Source organism: Carcharodon carcharias, chromosome 15 (genome assembly GCF_017639515.1).
Source record: "Carcharodon carcharias isolate sCarCar2 chromosome 15, sCarCar2.pri, whole genome shotgun sequence".
NCBI lineage: Eukaryota > Metazoa > Chordata > Chondrichthyes > Lamniformes > Lamnidae > Carcharodon > Carcharodon carcharias.
Genome location: NC_054481.1, coordinates 104452606 through 104473380, shown reverse-complemented (window position 1 = coordinate 104473380; position 20775 = coordinate 104452606). Strand labels below are relative to the sequence as shown.

Here is a 20775-nt window from a genome sequence, read left to right as displayed (position 1 = left end):
ATCCAGGACAAAGCAGCCCACTTGTTAGGCACCACATTCACCACCTTAAACATTCACTCCCTCCACCACCAGCACACAATGGCAACAGGGTGCACCATATACAAGGTGCACTGTAGAAACTCTCCCAAGAGTCCTCCGACAGCACCTTCAAACCCACGACCTCCACCACCTAGAAGGATGAGGGCACCAGATGAACGGGAACGCCATCACCTGCAAGTTTCCCATCAAGCTGCACACCATCCTGATTCAGAACTTTATCACAATTCCTTAACTGTTGCTAGATCAAAAACTTGGAACTCCCTTCCTAACAGCACCTACACTAGATGGGCTGCAGCAGTTCAAGAAGGCAGCTCACCCTCATCTTCTCAAGGGCAATTAGGAAAGGGCAATAAATGCTTGCCTTACCAGCAAAACTCAAATCCCATTAGCAAACAAAAACATGAGAGCTGAATGTTATCAGCACACAGTCATTCTGCCACATACGGCCATTCATTCCATCAAGTCCATGCTAGCTTTCTGTAGGGCAATTCAGTCAGCCCCATTCCCTCACTCTATCCCCACTGACCTGCAAGTTTATTTCCCTTAAGTATTTAACCACTTTCCTTTTGAAATCATTGATCATCTCTGCTTCCAATACCCTGGTAGACAGCAAGTTCCAGGGCATTACCACTCACTATGTAAAAAAGTTCCTCCCCACTCGCTACGTAAAGAAGTTCTTCCCCACACTCCCCTGTATCTCTCACCCAAACCTTAAATTTGTGTCCCCTAATCCTTGTGCCATTAGCTAATGAGAACAGCTTTTCTTTTCTACTTTATCCAAATCTGTCATAATTTTGTACACTATCAGATCTCTCCTCAACTTCCTTTGCTCATAGGAGAATATCCCCAACTTCTTCAACTTAAACTTGTGGCTAAATTCCCTCATCCTTGGAATCACTCTGATAAACCTCCTCTGCACCCAGTCAATGACCTTCACATCCTTCCTAAAGTGTGGCAACATGTGGAACCTGATGTGTTTTTGGATGATGACACTGAGGGGTTGCGCATAGTTGAGAAATAAGAGGGGGATCAAGGTAGATCCTTGGAGGTCTCCAGAGGTAATGGCGTGGGAACAGAACAAGAAGTCACGGCATGTGATTCTCTGGCTACGACAGAATAGATGAGAATTAAACCAGCAAGGGCAGTCCCATGCAGTAGGATGATGGAGAACAGGCAGAGACGGAGCTTTGTGCAAAAAGCTGCAGACGGCTCAATCATACAAGTAATCTGCCCATCACAACAACAGATATGAAACTGATTTGCATAATAACACCTAAAACACTGTAGTAGGTGAGATGAGTTTGAGTAGAGGCTAATGCATCTTAGTGTCCCAGATACTTAAATTAAGGCAATGAACAGGAAAGCCACACAGATCAGGAGTGCCCCCAGTTCCATCTTTAGTCTGTGCTGAGCTGGTAGAAAGAGAAAATTAGCCAGAATTACTGATCTCTAAATACAATGGCCCCTCTCACCAGGGTTATGCAAGCACTGCTGGTTAGGATCCCCCTGCCCCTCCTAATTTTGCTCTAATATGGTCCCAGAGGTCAAATGGGACCCAAGAAACTACATCCCAGCAAAGAATTAAAAACGTTCAGGAGGTGGAAAAAAATTGATGGGAAAGGTCCCAGATATGCTTGTGGTCATCTAGGATCCCAAAGCTTCTGGAGGTTTAAAATAGTTAAAAATTACAGGGAAGCTTTGCTGTATTTAACCATCTTGGCTAAGTCCACATCCTCTTAAATATTTTTGATTGGAAGGGTTTAACACCTTCAGAAAAAACAGTATCAATAACCGATTGTTTTCTACTTCTCTTTAGCTCTGAAGAAGAGTCATATGGACTGGAAATGTTAACTCTGTTTCTCTCTCCACAGATGCTGTAAGGCCTGCTGAGCTTTTCCAGCATTGTCTGTTTTTATTTTAGTATCTATAGCAGCACTGTCTGACCAAGGTTTGGTCAGAGGTTACTGTACATTGTAATCTAATCCAACTACATTCTATCTGGAATCCATATGAATGGTAAGCACCCAGAAGATTGAAAATATTTCTTTAGAAACATCACATTAGGCTTTTAAACCTAAATGCTTTGGCTCTGACAATGCAACTTACAGAAGCTCCTGATTCTACCTCATTTAAATTCAACAGAAGTTTCTTCATTTGGCAAGTGTAAGGAATTTAAAAGCAAAACAGCATATTGTGGCTTAACAAGCCGTGCCAAAGCAGTAGAACTGAATAGGAGTTCATTTCCATGAGTCCTCACAGCACAAACTCCTGATCACTAGACTTTTGGGAGAGACTTTCCCCAACAAAGTAAGGGAAATTGAAAGGTCGACCACCCAAGCCGATCTCAACTGTTGATCAATTACAAAAGCCATATTGGCAGAAGTCTGGGAGCAGATTATTTGTTTCATCTCTAAGACCAGAGCTGGAACAAGTTAAGGCATGGAAAGATTCAATATTTAATATTCCAGTTTAACTGCTGTAACAATAAGCTTTGGAATTGGTAATTATCTAGTCTGAGTTTGGCTCAATAAAGTACTGTACAGCAGATCAAGTACACAAAGCTAAACCAAGCTGAAAGGACACATTTCTTTCCTGGCAATGATTTTAGTGCTAACGTGTATGTGAAGGCAAAGCTCTTGCATCAACTACCAAAAAGGAAATTTGGGTCTCTATCTAGCAAACATGATAAAAGTTACACAATAGGTAGCTTAAAAAACACAGCTAATATAAAAATGGAACTGAAGGTTGCTTAGTAATGCAATTAAATTTTGTACAGGTGCAGCAGGACATAGTACAACATGACCCTAGTCAGAAGTCCATGATATTTCCAGGTCTCAGGTTATCAGTTGGGCAGGGAGGGTCAGAGAAAAGGACATAAGAGAAAAAAAAGAGCAAACCCTTAGAACAACTTCCAATTATATAGCACCTTGAATGCAGGGAAATATCCAAAGGCTTCACAGGAGCATTATTAATCAAAATTCGACATCAAAACATATAGGAGATTTTATGGCAGGAAATTGGTTAAAGCTTGGTCAAGGAGAAGAGCAAGAGCTAGAGAGGTTTTAGGAAGGGGATTCCACAGCATGGGGTCTCGGCAGCTGAAGGCAGGGTCACCAATGATGCAGCAATGAAAGTTGAGGTAATACAAGAGGTCATAATTGGAGGAGAGCAGGGATCTGAGAGTTGTAGGGCTAGAGGAGGTTACAGAGATGGAGAGCTATTAAGTTGTTCAGGGATTTGCGAAAAAAAAAGTTCAAAATCAAAGCATTGCTGTCCTGGGAGCCAATGTAGGTCATGAACACAATGGGTGAATGGGGCTTGGTACAAGTTAGGATATGTGCAGAAGAGTTTCGGATGAGCTGAAGTTTATGTGTGGTGCAAGATGGGATGCTGGTCAGGGGAGCATTGGATAGTTGAGTTTGGACGTAACAAATGCATGGGTTAGGGTTTCAGCAGCAGATAAGCTGAGGGAGGGGGTAGAGATGAGTGGTAGAGTGACTCCCCAGTACTACAGATACTTTCTATAATCAACTAATTAACTCAGCTTTTTTTCTGGTGGGGGGCGGGGGTGCAGTGGGCAGTGTGAGTGATTAAAGCATCTATTCTCCCATTTTTTCCTGCACTGCTCCCTAGATTTCCCACCAGGCCACAGTGAACAAAACTCCCAAGCATTGGTGAAACCATTTTGTAAACACAAAGCTGATTTTTTTTGATGCTGAGGAGTCTTGCTTTATATAACATAACTCTGATCCTAATCATGAAGGGGCATAAACAGAAAGTAACAGAGAAGCAAAAAACATTGTATAATGTTAAGGGTATAAAGGCATTAGAAGGATGCAGAAAAGATTCATGAGAATGGTTTCAGAGATAAGGAGTTTCAGTTACACAGATTGGAGAAGCTGTGGCTATTCTCCTTGGAGAAGGTTGAGAGGAAATTTAATGGAGGTATAAGGCATTCAAATCATGAGCATTCAGGACTGAGTTGATAGGGTGAAACCATTCCCACTGGAAGAAGGATCAAGAACCAGGTGACATAGATTGGCAAAAGAAACAACTGCAACATGAGGAAAAACTTATTTTATGCAGCGCGTGGTTAGGATCTGGAAAGCACTGCCTGAAAACGTGGTGCAGGCAGATTCAATTGTGGCTTTCAAAAGAGAACTGGATCATTATCTATAGAAGAAAGATTTGCAGTGATATGGGGAAAAGGCACAAAAATGGCACTAAGTGAATTTCTCTTGCAAAGAGCCAAAAGCACAGGACAGGCCTCCTTTTGTGCTGTAACCATTCCATAATTCTATTTTTGCACTCAGACTAAAACTCTAAATTTAAAGAGGGAAGTAGGGAGTGATATCCGGAATAACCTTTGAATTGCTAAAAAGGTGTGAATGGTTGCACTGACTTCATGGCCTTGTTGGAAACTCAGTTCACGAGTGCTGGCATCTTGCCCCTGCCTGCAACTTCCCTGCCTGGATACACTTTCCACCATCTGTCCTGCGTCAACCACCATAGTGATGGTGGGTCTCTCATCACCAAATTGCAACTTGACCTTTCCCCCTACTCTTCTGATAACTCCTCCTTTAAGCACTTCATCTTGTTTCACCTTTCCATTAAACTCCTTTGTTGTCCACACGTTTCAACCCCAGGTTTTCAGAGATATAATCACTCCATTTCTCCATACACATCTGCACTGAGCAACTTGTCAACCTGGGTGGCTTCCATCTCCATTTTAACTCACTTTGCCACTCTTCCAAGTTCACTGCTCTCCTGACTTCCCTTAACCTCTGTTTCCAAATAAACTCTCTGACCCATATTCATGGCCACCTTCTTGACTTTGCCACCTCACGTAGCCTCTCTACTCAGATCATCTAAATCACATACAAGGCCCCCTATGATAGGTCACTATCTACCTTCCCTCACCACCCATATGCCCTTTTCAGACCAACTTCTTTCTATGTCCATCCTAGCAAAAAACTCGAGTTACCTAAAATGGCATTTTTTAACCCGCAACCTGCCTTTCATGTTCTGTTCTCCACGATACTAAGTCACTCCCTCATCCTCTTCTTTGATGCCATGCCAGGGCGAATGACCATGATGGGAGTGGGCAAAGATTACCAGTCTCCAAAGTGATCTGGGGAAACAATCTCTGCATGGCTAGTAGCAGACTACAACATAGTTAAGGTCAGAGGTATAAAAGCACTTAACACCTGTGAGAACAGCAAATCCATTTAAAAATTGGTCGTTTACCAATGCAAATATAATTAGCTAACATGAGTAGCTTTTCCCTCATTCCAATTTTCAATATTTTGCTCTCCTCTCCAAAGTAACTGAGGCTGGAGTTCTAAAGGCACAAGCAGCCACCCGTTATCAGGCCCTGGATCTACTTATTATGTGTGAGCCTTGACAATCTGTTCAACCACAATAGCATCACAATTGACATCAATCGTATGTTCATGCAATGTCCACAGATTTACGCACTCTAACAAGGGTTGCTAAAGAGCAAACAAGAGGGCCCTGGCCAATCTGTTTTTCTCCCAAGCATGAGGATACAAATAAAAATTATTTTTAGTGCCTGACCCCCCACCACCCCAACTACCTCAGTTTAAATTGGCTAAGCCACTGTAGATTGAATTTGAAACATTCCTTTCTGTATGATACAATATCATACAATGTGACCCACCGACACAGGCATTTGTGGAAGTCAGTTTGTCAAAACTGATAAAAGTCTCCATGTGTGTGCGACCCCAATAAAATATGCACCTATTTGTACCACAGCACAGGCACCAACCTAATTCCTCTTCCACTAAAGCATTCCATAGACCAGTATTTATTTCAAACCTTGCCACAGTACATCTGATGTCTCCAATGGATGCACTCAAGTTACACAGGAAGTTAAGTGCTCAGGCTGTGTATCTGGACCTGGCTCACATAGGAAGTCTGCAGACAGCACAGTAACTAATTCAAAAGCATCCTATATTTATTTCAGAGCAACCAGATCAATATGGAAATAAATGTATGCAGTTATGACAAGTGATTCTGCAGAGATATCAATGCTGTTACCAGCCTTGATTAAATGTACAATGCACTACAAGCAAGTATTGTCTCCTAAGTACAAAATAATAATACAGCAACAAAGGTTGCCCAGTTCATTGCATCTTCACACAGCACATTGAGAAAATTTTAAAACAAGCCTCAAGACACAAAGGGCAGGGAGGAAATAAAATTTACAGCCCGAAAGTTATTTCAACTCTTCGTGCAGCACACTTCACTGCCTGACTGAAAAGGCAAGCCAGATGAATATCACAAAGAATGCTTAGTGCAGTCCATGGTCATTCAACCACTAGATATTTCCTCCCAACTTGTATGAAAGTACCCAAACTGCCTCAACCCCTTCCCAGTGAGACAAGTGACTGGACATCCCATAATGTGTTACACCAACTAACCCAGGTAATTTAGACTGAGCAAAGAAACAAGAGTATAACAACAGCTTTAGATATACAACAAACCCTCCAATAGTTAAAACGGCCTCAAGATTAGAGGCTTATACACACAACCATTTCCCAAAGCAAAGACTGAACTGAAGCTGGGCAATCAACAGGTGGTTGCATAAACATCTTAATAAAAACATCAACACAAATTGGTTTGAAATTTTTAATTGTAGATTTTAGTATATATCTTTTGCTTCAAGATCTATTCACAAATTCAAAACAAATAACCAAACTGCTTTTTACTGTGTTTTAGTATTGCGGGGTCTCCATCTGAAGATCAAACTAGAAATGAAAGTACTCACATAATTTTGAATTGGGCTGAGTTTCTCTGACAAAGAAATATATTTTTGTATGTATGGTGTAAATTCAGGCAGGAGGTACAACTTCAGAATATTTTGTACTTCTTTCTGGACCTGTTTCAATTACAACAAAATGTTAAATCAAAAGTCCTGAAATAAATTATACTTCAATAATGAAAAATAGAGAAAAAAGTTTCTCATTTGCAAGGCAACACCACATCATATCTTTCTGAATTCTCCATATTTAAAACAAAAGTAATTCTTGGGCAAAATTCCTTTGAGGTGCTAAATCCCAAGTGCCAATTAAATGCATGCAAGATAGCTCTTAAATTGCTAGCCACCTTTATGCACTTTAAATTTTCAGCACATGTTAAAGTGAACTATGCGTCCTATCCAAACTGAGGATAACCATTTCAGATACAAAATGCCATTTTGACAGCAACGTGATGCTTAATTCTTGCCATTCATGTACTTGACACTGTTTGTTGTAGGTCTGATTTTACGAAAAGGGTGGGGGGACCAAAATCTGGATGCAACTAAGCATAGATTACCATGTCTCAGTAGCTTACTTCACACTAGATACACTGGCGAACGATCACTTGCACGAGAAAGATTTAACAGATGATTTACAAGGTTAAAAACCTTTGTGACTGACTGTTAATACAATACATTATTACACATTTTGGGATATAATACGGACTCAAGATCATTTTTCATTTTAGCCGACAATACAATTTTTATTTCCACTGAAGTACACTCACATGTAATATTTTTACCCTAAATATCCTTACAATCAACGTAACACATTTCTAGATATCAGGGTGCTCTTACCTCCGAGTTAGAAGGTCGTGGATTCAAGCCCCATTCCAGAGACTTAATGGGCACGTAAAGCAAGCTGACACTCCAGTGCAGTATGAAGAAGTGTTGCACTGGAACAGGTGCCATTTTTGGGTGAAATGTTAAACCAAAGTGCCTCTCAGGTTGATGTAAAAGATCCACACCACAATCTGAAGAACAGAAGGGGAGTTCTGGCCAATGTTTATCCCTGAACCAACACCCAAAGCAAATCATTTGGTCATTTATCCCATTGCTGTTCGTGGGGCCTTGCTTTGTGCAAACTAGCTACTGCATTTCCTACATTATAACAGTATTTACACTTCAAAAGTATTTACTTGGCCAAAAATCATGATAAACATACATGAAGCCTAAAAACATGCCAACATGACTTTCAAAGGGCTGAATTTTTCATTTGTTGTCGAGATGCAAGCGTCTCTGGCAAGGCCAGCATTTATTGTCCATTCTCTAATTGCCCTTGCGAAGATGGTGGTGAGCAGCCTTCTTGAATCACTGCAGTCCATGTGGTGTAGGTGCACCCACAATGCTGTTTGGGAGGCAGTTCCACAATTTTGATTCAGAGACAGTGAATGAACGGCAAAATATTTTCAATTCAAGATGGTGTGTGACTTGGAAGGGAACTTGCAGATAGTGGTGCTCCCATCTGCCTGCTGTCCTTGTTTTTCTGGATGGTAGAGGTCAAAGGTTTGGAAGGTGCTGTCAAAGGAGCCTTGGTAAGTTGCTACAGGGCATCATGTCAATGGTACACACTGCTGTCACTTGGGTCGTTGGTGGAGGGAGTGTGTGTTTACAGTGGCAGTTGGGTGCTGATGAAGCGGGCAGCTTGAATGAAGGTGGAATAACAAATTTCATTCAACCTTCCTGTATTTTCATAAAAGATATTTCTTCCATTCATTTAGGTATCAAAAACAGTGTTAATGTTTAAGTATCAAAGAAATTAAGCTGCAGAAGTATGCCATCTCAAAGCTTTGAGCCACAAACTCGATAGGTTCCCGCGGTCTTCCAGAACCTCATGCATAACAACATAAGAAATAGGAGTAGGCCATTCGGCCCCTCAAGCCTGCCCTGCCATTCAATAAGGTCATAGCTGATCTTCCCCAGGCCTCAACTCCTCTTTCGTGCCAGCTCCTCATAGCCCTGATATTTCAAAAATCTATCTACCTCCTCTTTGAATGCTTTCAGTGATCTAGCCTCCACAACTCTCTGGGGTAGAGAATTCCAGACGTTCACTATCCTCTGAAAGAAGAAATTCCTTTGGATTACAGTCTTAAATGAGCGTCCCCTTATTCTGTAACTATGTCCCTGAGTTCAAGATTACCCCACTAGTGGAAACATCTTCTCAACATCTACCCTGTCAAGCCCCCTCAGAATCTTGTACGTTTCAATAAGATCACCCCCTCATTCTTCTAAACTCTAATGAATAAAGACCTAACCTGTTTCGCCATTCTTGATAAGTCAATCCCTTCATCCCAGGAATCAGCCTAGTGAATCTCTTTTGAACTGCCTCCAGTGCCAGTATATCCTTCCTTAAATACGGGGATCAAAACTGTACACAGTACTCCAGGTGCAGTCTCACCAACACCCTGTACAGTTGTAACAAGACTTCCCTATTTTTAAACTCCAACCCACTAGCAATACAGGCTAAAATTCCATTTGCCTTCTTAATTACTTGCTACACCTGCATGCTAACCTTTTGTGTTTCATGCACAAGAACACCCAGATCCCTCTGTGCTGCATTTTTTTGGAATCTCTCATAATAGTCTGCCATTTGATTCTTCCTACCAAAGTGCATGACCTCATGCTTCCCTACATTAAACCCCATTGTATTTGCCCTATTTCCCCTTGCAGATTCCTTATGTCCTCATCACAACATACCCTCCCACCTATTTCTGTATCATTAGAAAATTTGGATACATTACCCTCTGCCTCCTCCTCCAAGTCATTAATATAGATAGTAAATAATTGAGGCCCTAGGACTGATCCTTGTGGCACTCCACTAGTTACGGTCTTTCAAATCTGAAAAAGGCCCATTAATCCCGACTTTCTGTCTTCTGTGCGTAACCAATCCTCAATCCATGCTAATACATTACCCCCAATACAGTGAGCTCCTATCAGGTGTAATAACCTTTTATGTGGCACTTTATCGAATGCCTTCTGGAAATCCAAATACACTACATCTACTGGTTCTCCTTTATCAACTCTGCTTGTTATATCCTCAAAGAACTGTAGCAAATTTGTCAAACATGATTTCCCTTTAACAAAACCACGTTGACTCTGTTTGATGGCATTAAGCTTTTCTAAATGTCCTGCTACTACTTCTTTAATAATGGGCTCTAGCATTTTCCCAACGACAGATGTTAGGCTGACTGGCCTATAGTTTGCGCTACTTTTGTCTCCCTCCCTTCTTGAGCAGCACTCCCCTGCTATTTCCTCACATCCCTATAATTTTTTTCTCCTTTAAATATTTATCTAATTCCCTTTTGGAAACTACTACTTAATCTGTGTCCACTACCCTATCAGGCAGTGCCAAATCCTAACCATTCATTGCATAGACAATTTTTTTTCCACATGGCACCTGTAGTTCTTTTGTCAATCATCTTAAATCTGCGTGCTCTCATAACTGATCCTTCAGCCACTGGAAGCCGTTTCTCTTTATTTACTCAATCTAAGCTATTCATGACTTGAAATACCTCTATCATATCTCCTCTTAGCCTTCCCTGCTCTGAGAACTACCCCAGTTTCTCCAGTCTCTGTAATTGCATTTCCCTCATCCCTGGAAACATCCCAGTAAATCTTTTTTGTGCCCTTACTAACATCCTCACGCCTTTCCTAAAGTGTGGTGCCAGATTTGGACAGAGTATTCCAAGTTGGGAGCAACTTGTATAGTTTAGCATAACATCCTGGCTTTTGTACTCTATGCTTCTGTTTATAAAGTGTGTAAAGGTTTCAAAATCATGACAGAGTAAATAAGAAGAAACAGTTTACAGTGGCAGAAGGGTCAGTAATCAGAAGACACAGGTTAAAGATAACTGACAAAATAACTAGAGGCAACATGAAAAAATACACAAGTTGTGATCTGGAATTCACTGCTTGAAAGGACAGAGGGAGCAGGTTCAATAATAACTCAAAAGATTAAAAATATGCTGGGCTATAGGGAAAAGGCTGGGAAATGGGATTAATTGCATAGCTCTTTCAAAGAGCTGGCATAGACACAATGGACCGAATAGTCTCCTTCTGTGTTGTAACACTATGTTTCAGCTCTTTGATTTAAAGCTGAGATAAACTCTGCAATTTAAAAGTTCATCAGGACCCTTTGCTCCACATCTTTGCAACACACTTCCAATCCACATACAAAATCCATTTCTTTTATTTATTCTATGTACATGTTAGTTCTGTCTTTAGTCTGCTTCTCTATTTTATGTTACTGTCACCATCCTTGAGCACCCTGTGCAATCTTCAGGAGGCTAATCTGGAAATGTTTATCTGATTTCCACCTACTGGTGCCATGACGATAGTGGCTTTTTTATTATTCATTCATGGGATGCAGGTGTCGCTGGCTAGGCCAGCATTTATTGCCCATCCCTAAATGCCCCCTGAACAAGGGCAATTAAGAGTCAACCACATTGCTGTGGGTCTGGAGTCATGTGTAGGCCAGACCAGGTAAAGACTGCAGATTTCCTTCCCTAAAGAAAATTAGTGAACCAGATGGGTTTTTACCCCAGATCCCCAGAGGGTTACCCTGGGTCTCTAGAATACTAGTCCAGTGACAGAACCACTATGCCACCACCACCTCCCCTCCACTGTTCTCAATTAAATGACCACAAGCTTTATACTTGGAGTTTCAACTTTGTATCATATCTTTCCTTCACCATCTTCCCTGAAGAAAAGAGCTACAAATAAAAATTTGAATTAACTATTTTCAGAGCATTTTCAAACCTCAAATTAACCATATTTGGGTACCTTCTCTAGCAGATTACACCTGTTCCTGCCAACCACTAACCATGTGCAGAAAGATATTGTGCTCTATATGAAGTATATGTGTATCTACTTTCCATTCCCATACTGTAATATAGATTTTGGTGGGGAGGGAACTAGGACTGTTATCAGCTGAAAATTGAAACCGTATTCATACAAAAAGTGCTATGCACCCAAATTTGAAGGTTTGCAAAATTAGATTAACAAGAACATAACACAATGCATAGTACAGAAAATCATTATGTCCTTACATCTAATAGATTGCATACTTGATAGCTACTCTCTTTAATACAAGCATTCGCTGTTTTCAAGAAAAATCTAAACAAACCTCAACAAATAAGTCTCAAAATCCATCACTTGGCCATTTTTTTTACATGAACCCTTAAGCCCTTAAATAATTTCATTAGACTGGGAGCCCTACAAAAGGTATTGTACATAATCAGGGTGTTCCATCTAGTTTTTGGATAATAAAGGGAACAACGTGTTTTATTGCAGCATTATAGTGAGAAGTCGGTGCTAGGACGAATAAACACAAAAATCTTAACAGCAAAATAGTGTGGAAATTTGAAAAGTCCTTTTTCAATATTCAAACACGATTCGATTTGGAGATGATATTGTTTTTAAAAATCTGGTAAAAAGGTGACTGCCTATTTCACAGATTAACAGAGTTATAACATATAAAGAAATAATACGTGGATGTTTGGCTAATCCTGACGACTCTCCTGCCAGAGATGTTTCAAATAACTGTCGAAGTGACATTTGGAAGAAATCCTGTTCACCGCACTACAACTCAAACAAGGATAATTAAGCAAGTGTGCAAAATACAATGCAATCCATTACATCATATGAGCCATGTAACGGAAGAAAGGATCAAAATAAAGTGATTTGCTGAACGCACACACATATTGGAACATTACAGTGTAGAAGCAATGAGCTAGGAAGAAGGGGAAAATAAACCTGTGTAGAACCAGATGATGTTTGGCAGCAATGGTAAATGTAGACCCAATGCAAAAAAAATAATGACCGGGCGAAGTCAGGATGGAGCAAACGAATGTAAACGATCAGTTGTGTTGAAAGGGGCAAGCAAGCATTGATGGAGTTCCTTACCCAAAGCTCCCTGCTCGATGGTGATGACGATCTCATCCATTAACACCATGCGAAATTCCACCTCCTCCTCGGCGCATTTTTGTCGGAGAGCGCGCTCGATCTCCTGCTGCGGGTAATCCTGCAGGATCCGGCGATCTGTCACAAACCAGACCCGGGCGGACATGATTCAGGGACCAAACGAACGGGCAGCCCCGGGTAAAGGAGGGAGAAAGGATCCGGCTTCGGGGAGTGGGAGCTGCCGATGGATGGGGAGCGGAGCCAGCCTGAGACAAACGGGTCTTTTTTGGGTTGCGGGGGGGGGGGGGGGGGGGGTGGCGGGTAATGGAGGGGCGGGCGCCGCTTCTCCGCCCGGAGGGGCTCCTCCGATCGTCCTAAATACGCCCCGGGGGTTTTGTTTGTTGGAGGGGAGGATGAGAGGGAAGCCTGTGAAGAAAAACAAAAATTAAATAAATAAACGTTACCGTTAAACGAGATGTCAGCCCCGTCCCGACCGATCGGTGGTTGGGTCGGGTTGGCCGCTAACTGATGGGAGATGGGGGGGGGGAAAGGCAGGGGGTGGGGAGGGGGTTTTCAACGGAGTAAAAGGGGGAGGGGAAACTCTCTCTCTCTCTCCCCTCACCAATACTTTAAAGAGAAAAATCTCGAAGCGGCTGAAGGGAAAGGACTGTTTTCCTCCCCTCCGATGCCCCTTTAGTAGGAGCAGGTGACGGTTATTCTCTTAGTTTTGTGTTTATGTTGAAGTTATTTCTTTCCCTCTCTTCACGGTATCTCAAACCCCTCAGCAGCCGTTCCCTCGCTCGTTCGTTCTATGTATTTTTTGTAGACAGACAGCGCTAGCCCTCGCAGCTTTGGTTTTGTTGTGAGTGAGTGAGGCGACCCAGGCGAGGTGGGGGGTTTGGTCATGAGCGAACCATTCACTGCGCATGCGCCCTGGCCCTCTGCCCCATTTCTCACACGGCATTTTTTTTCTCTCTCGTTAGTTCGAAGCGCGCGAACCTGCCGCGTGCCGGGCGCGGAATTAGCTCCGCGCGCTTGGTGGAGAAAGGGAGGGGAGGGGGGGTGTGTCTGTGGTGTGTGTGAGAGAGCGCGGCGCGCCTGCGCGGGATGCATCCTTCACCCCCCCCCCCACCTCTCCGCTCCCGGCTGGAGTCACGGACGCGCGCACGAGCTTTCTCGACCTTCGCTTCCTCGCTCACGCGCCCTCGGACCCCCTCCTCCCTGCGTGCTGCGCATGTCAACCTCCTCCCCCAGTCTTCTGTTGTTGCTACGGCTGTTGGAGTCTTGCTGTGCTTCGTGGCCGCAAACCCTGTTCCTCTTTCGATATCCACGCGTGGGGGAACTGGATAGTCGGCTCTTAATTCGATATTTGGTGTGGATAAAAAAAGGTCAATTTTGCTGCACCTCGCTGTGTAAAAAGTAAATCATTAAAAGAGTACAGCTCTCAAGATCTGGGTGACAGCAATTGTGGGAGGGGGTGTCTTGGAATCGTGCTCACAAGGCTTGGTCCATAGCAGCAAAGATTGTGGATGAGCACCAAAATGCAGCAGATACAGTAATTGGTCCAGACCTTGCGGTCAGCTTAGGATATGGCACAGAGATAAAAACAAAAAAACTGTGGATGCTGGAAATCCAAAACAAAAACAAAAACAGAATTACCTGGAAAAACTCAGCAGGTCTGGCAGCATCGGCGGAGAAGAAAAGAGTTGACGTTTCGAGTCCTCATGACCCTTCGACAGAACTTGAGTTCGAGTCCAAGAAAGAGTTGAAATATAAGCTTATATTTCAACTCTTTCTTGGACTCGAACTCAAGTTCTGTCGAAGGGTCATGAGGACTCGAAACGTCAACTCTTTTCTTCTCCGCCGATGCTGCCAGACCTGCTGAGTTTTTCCAGGTAATTCTGTTTTTGTTTTTGTTTAGAATATGGCACCACGTCTTTGCTGTGCCGGCTGCATCAGCAGTCCCTCAGCACAGCCAGCCACCCAGGGGGAGCATGCCCCTTTTTAACGAAATCAGCTGCCATGTTCAGCTAAGCTTTTAAGGATCTAAGTTTCAGTGGTTAGTGATTGATGGTGAGTGGGTGTTATACGTTCACAAAAAATAGGAGCATGAGTAGGCTATTCGGATCATCGAGCCTGTTCCACCATTGGATAAAAATATGGCTGATCTGTTTGTGGCCTTAACTGGTTTCGGGTCCTCTATAACCCTTCAAATCTATCTAACTCAACCTTGAATATATTCAATAACCCAGCCTCCACTGCTGGCTAGGGAAGACCATTCCAAAGACCAACAACCCTCTGAGAGAAGAAATTCCTCATCTCTGTCTTAAATGAGAGACCCTTTACTTTTAAACTGTGCTCCCTGGTTCTAGATGCCCCCACGAGGGGAAACATCCTCTCAGCATCTACCATTCAAGCCTCGGGTACTTATATGTTTCAATAAGATCACCTCTCATTCTTCTGTATTCTGCAGCATTCTGTAGTCTCTCTCCCTTTAAGTAATACTCTGCTTTTTATTCTTGCTGCCAAAGTGGACAACCTCACATTTTCCAACAGTACACTCCATCTTCTATTTTTTTGCCCATTCACTTAACCTATCCATACTCCTTTGCAGATTCTTTGCATCCCCCTCACAACTTGCTTTCTTCCTAATCTTTCTATTGTATCCAAATATTCTGATGGCACAGTCGGTTCCTTCAACCAAGTCAATAATATAGATCAAAATATTTGAGGCCCCAGCACAGATCCCTGTGGTACTCCATGTTTGCCAACATGAAAATGATCCATTTATCCCGACTCTGTTTCTCGTTAGTTGGCCAATCCGCAAAACCATGAGCTCTATCTTGTGCAGTAATCTTTTATGTGGCACCTTATCAAATGCCTTTTGGAAATCTGAAAACAACATGTACCTTTTATCCACCCTACTTATTAAATCCTCAAAGAACGCTAATAAATTTGTCAAACACAATTTCCCGTTCACAAAATCATGTTGACTGCCTGGTTGTATTATGATTTCTAAATGTGCTGTTACTACCTCAATATTGCTGAAACGAGAGACTTGTTGCCAAAGCTTTTCACCTTGAACACATCAGGACAAATGTAAGAATGCCAAATTTCAAACAATCTCAATAATTTATACTACAGGAGAAAAGGGTGCTGATTGGTTGACAAGTCAACCCTGATTGGCTGAGGTGTTGCCATGGGGTAAGTACCAGGGAACTATAGGCTCACCAAGCTTCTGAGTAATTTGAAAAAGGTGCAAAGCTTGAACATATTCCTTTTGTCTGCAGAGAACAGATCCCTGCTTATGAATTTATGTTGCTTCTAGCAGGCATAAATAAGCCATGTTACAAGTTCAACTTAAATTAGTTGTTAGATTAGCAACTGGCACAGTCAAGGATTGCTCAACAAGTGTGCCCAATTGCGGCATCACATCTAATAATGGATATTTGGCAAGCACAGGCTTGTTGAGTATGATCTGTACTCTGCCTATTACGAACAACCAAAGGAACAGGATGTTTGATTTGATCAGCCAATCGCTGGGATGTACGACCTACATACCTAGCATTGCACCGGCACTGAAATTCATACATGACATTTTCTCAGTTGTGTGGTAGGCAGACATCTTTTTGGACTGAAACAACACCCTGTTAGTGGAAAATACCATTCACATCCACTGCATAGTAGCAGCATAAACAGCTTCCTTAACCTTAATTTGAACAATAGCGGGAAGACAACAACAAAGTGGTATTGTCGCTGGACAAGTCACCCAGAGACCCAAGGTAATGATCTGGGATCTGGGTTCGAATCCTGCCATGGTGTAATTTGAGTTCAATAAAAACCTGGAATTAAAAGTCTAATAATGACCATGAAACCATTGTTGATTGTTGTAAAAACCCATCTGGTTCACTAATGTCCTTTAAGGGAAGGAAATCTGCTGTCCTTACCTGGTCTGGCCTACATGTGACTCCAGACCTACAGCAATGTGGTTGGCTCTTAAATGCTCTCTGAACAAGGGCAATTTAGGATGGGCAATAAATGCTTGCCTAGCCAGTGACACCCACATCCCATGAATGAATTTTTTTAAAAAGGTTAAGAAAGGCATTTCATGCTGCTACTATGTAATGACTTTATTTGCTGGTGTACTCTTATGTTTGTACACTCTGTCCCTTCCTACCCCATTCTGGTTAGCATTACCTGTATTGCTATCCTGCACTATTGCCTTGTCCTTTCTCTTTAACTTTCCAAATCTCCCCTCGTATTGAACTCTTCCCCCCAACTTTTTAGTTTAAAGCCCTCTCTACAGCCCCAGTTATAAATTCACCAGAACACTGTCCAAGCTCCATTCAGGTGAAGGCTGTCCCAATGATATAGCTTCCTCTTTCCCCAGTACTAGTGCCAGTATCCCATGAATTGAAACCCATTTCTCCCACACCAGCCTTTGAGCTACCCATTGGTCAGGTAGTAATCCAGAGAATATTATCTTTCTAGTTCTGCTTTTTAATTTTGTTCCTAGCTACTCATTCTCCCTCAGCAGAATCTCTTCCCTAGTCCTACCTATGTTATTGGTACCCACGTGGACCACAATAACTGGAAACCCCCAACTCCCACTGCAAGTTCCTCTCCAGCCCAGAGCAGATGTCCCGAACACTGGCACCTGGCAAGCAACACAGCCTTCTAGACTCTTGCTCTTCAATGCAGAGGACAATGTCAATTCCCCCAACTATACTGTCCCCCTGCTACCACTACATTCCCATTAACTACTCCCACTTAAATAGCTTCCTGTACCACAGTGCCATGATTAGTTCATTCATCCACCCTGCAGCCCTGCTTTCATCCATAAAGGCTGCAAAAACCTGGAACCTGTTGGATAATTGCAGGAGCTAAGGTTCCTCAATTCTAGCTTCTTGATTCCCTTACCTGCCTCATTCACAGTCACACCCTCCTGTCCCTGACCTCTGATCAAATCAAAAGACCCTGTCCTAATAGGTGTGACCACCTCCTGGAACTAAGTGTCCAGATAACATTCTCCCTTCTGATGCATTGCAGTGTCTGAGGCTCAGCCTCCAACACAATGAGTCTAAGCCGAAGCTCCAGAAGCCGCAGACACTTACTATAGATGTGTTTGCTCTGGATCACACTGGTGTCCAGGAACTCCCACATTGTGCAGTTGCAACATATCACCTGCCCTGCCATCTTCATTATGTGCTAATTAATTTATTTTCTTAACTAACTTATAATTAATAAATCCTACTGCTCCCAATAAGCTTTACTACTGTGAGTAAACTTTACTAATACTAATCAAAACTTACAATTACTGATGAGTTACACTGGTTTTGAACAATAAATGAACAAATTACTCACCAACCAATCACTTACCTGTTTCCTGTGACATCACACTTTGATTTTTTCTCAGAACACAGCCTGCTCACACACAGATCCCCATGGTTCTTTAAACTGATCTGCCGCTCTTTGCGCTTTTTTTAAACTCAAAGTTAAGTTAGCTACATATGTGAACAGCACCTCTTCCCTCATTCTCCAAACTCCCAAACTTCCACTCTGTGACTAGCTACACTCAGTGAAGTTGCTGTCTTTGTGCATTTAGCCAAACCACCTCTATTTGTACTAGCTGAACTTCTACAGAGATGAGTCAGCAATGCTGGCTAGAGAGCCTAGTTCAAACTATTTACTCTTTGATTTTATAAAGGAATAACCCAAAATTAACCCTTAAATCCCCTCATCAAATTTCCAAGCTCATAATCTGTGACTAGCTGCAGTCAGTTACGAGCTGCTATCTTTATGCTTGCTTCCTGAGGGGATGTCCTCAACCCTAGCACCTGGTAGGCAACATTGCCTTTGGGGCACCTGCTTTTAGCTGCAGAGAACAGTATCCATCCCCCTAATTACACTCTCCCCAACTACAACTGCATCCCTCTTTACTCTTCCAAATTGAATGGCTTCCTACACCACAATGGTATGGTCAGTTTACTCATCTTTCCTGCAGTCCCTGCTCTCATCCACATAACCTCAAACTTGTTGGGCAATTGTAAAGGCTGAGGTTCCTCATTGCTGCATTCTACCTCACTTGCAGTCACGCCCTCCTGTCCCTGACCACAGACCAAATCTGAAGTACCTAGCCGAAGGGATGTGACTACCTCCTGGAACAAAGTGTCCAGGTAACTCTCCCCCTCCCTGTTGCATCGCAGTGCCTGACGCCTGGACCCCAGTTCATCAACTCTGAGTCAAAGTTCCTCAAGCTGCAGAGACTCCATGGATCACCAAATTCCCAAGTTTGCATTCAGGCCTCATCACAATCTGTGGGGGGGGGTGGTCAGTGGAGTGGGTAGTCAGGATGGGGGTGGGGGGGTGGGTAGTTAGGATGGTGGGTTGAGTTTTGCAGTTAATCAATGGCTTGCACCAGAAACTAAACAGCGGAACAATACTGGGGTATTTATCTGGGTAGATCGTGGATCTAGCCCAAGTCTGCCAGTGTTGGAGACATTTTCAGAGGTGCTCAGGCATCACAAATCAGCCCATCAGCAGTTTAAATTTCCCAGGCCCAGGCAATTACTGAACATGTGCATGGGTTAGGACTTTTGATGGGTCCCAATGGAACCTAAAGTACAACAATACAGATGATTTAACATTCACTGCTGTTGGCATCAGAAGACCTGGCCCAATGAGTGGAGAGTCAGGTCAATGAAAACGGAAACTGGAACCCATTAGATCAAGAGACATGTGGGGTTTGCTGCAAGATGCCAGAAGAATGAATGCAACCTAGGAATGTTTTTTAAAAATGCAAAATAAGAAAAATAAATTGCAAATGCATCATCTGTACTTTTTGTTCATGCAAATTGACCCGATAGATATGTTTCCAGCAATGTTTAAATAATTCAATAATACAATCAGGCACCTGATTGTATCTGTATTGCACATGACCTGGGTCAATATGAATAGTGTCAACATGTGGAAATTGGTGCTTTTATGGAGTAAAACATGTCAAAATGTCTTTGCTGTTACTCTGTTTAATCATTAAAAGGCCTCATTCCAAAAATTATTGCATAACACCTTTAATGTAGTGAAAAGGGAGCGCAATCAGACAAAAAGAATTGACAAGGAGCCAAAGTGGAAGGTATTAACATGAGTAACTAATAGATTGGTTTTAAGGAGTCTCTTGAAAAAGCTGTGTGGCAGAAAGGCTGAAGGAGGACATTTTGAAGCTTAGAACATAAACATGAAGGCATGGTGCTGCCATGGGTGGGACACAAGAAGAGGGTATGTCCAAGAGCCCAGAGGTAGAGAAACACACTGATTGCAGATGGTTACAGGGATGGAGGGGATTATAGAGATAGGAGGGGCCATAAAGGCTATGAAGGGTGTTATGTCTTGTGGTTCCCAGAAGTTCAAATCAATCACACTTTTAGACAGAGATATTGGAGCTGACATCAAGTATTTTTCCAGATCTTACCATGTGCTGTGGAATTGTATATTGTTAATTCTGTAAATAGACTGTATTGCAGTAGTGATTGATGTGGCATCCTGGATACGTAGGTATACAAGCACATAAAAATTATGGTTCCTAAATCTTTTTGAATAATATAACAATATAACAAAGGGATTTGAGCACAACAATAAGAAATTTAAAATTGAGGTGTTGTTGGACTGGGAGCCAGTGTAGGTCAGCGAGCACAGAGGTGATGGGTGAATTTGGTGGAAGTTTGGATACAGGCAGCAAGGTTTTGAATGAATTTGTTTCTGGAGGGCAGAAGATGGGAGACTGGCCAGGAGAGCATAGGATTAGTTGAGTCTTTAGGTAATAAAAGCATGGATGAAATTTTAAGCCGCAGATGATCTGTGAGATCAAAGTGGAACAATTTGAGTTCTTTTAGATTTATACAAAATATGATTTTAAACACACAGAGCATAAATAGGACTATGCAATTGATGCAAAAACGTAGTGGTTTTAACTCCATTGCATATCCAGTGGTTTACTTTCAAGTAAACAATAGGATGCA

General features: G+C 42.4%; 1 protein-coding gene across 1 annotated transcript in view; it reads right to left on the bottom strand.

Annotated features, from left to right (window-relative positions):
• rimkla (ribosomal modification protein rimK-like family member A) overlaps positions 1–12996 on the bottom strand; it is a 63449-nt gene extending 50453 nt beyond the window's left edge. Inside the window, exon 1 of the mRNA XM_041206369.1 lies at positions 12764–12996. Coding sequence (XP_041062303.1) covers positions 12764–12926 — 163 coding nt within the window. The 5' untranslated portion in view covers positions 12927–12996. The remainder of the gene's footprint in view (positions 1–12763) is intronic.
• Between the last annotated feature and the right edge of the window lie 7779 nt (positions 12997–20775).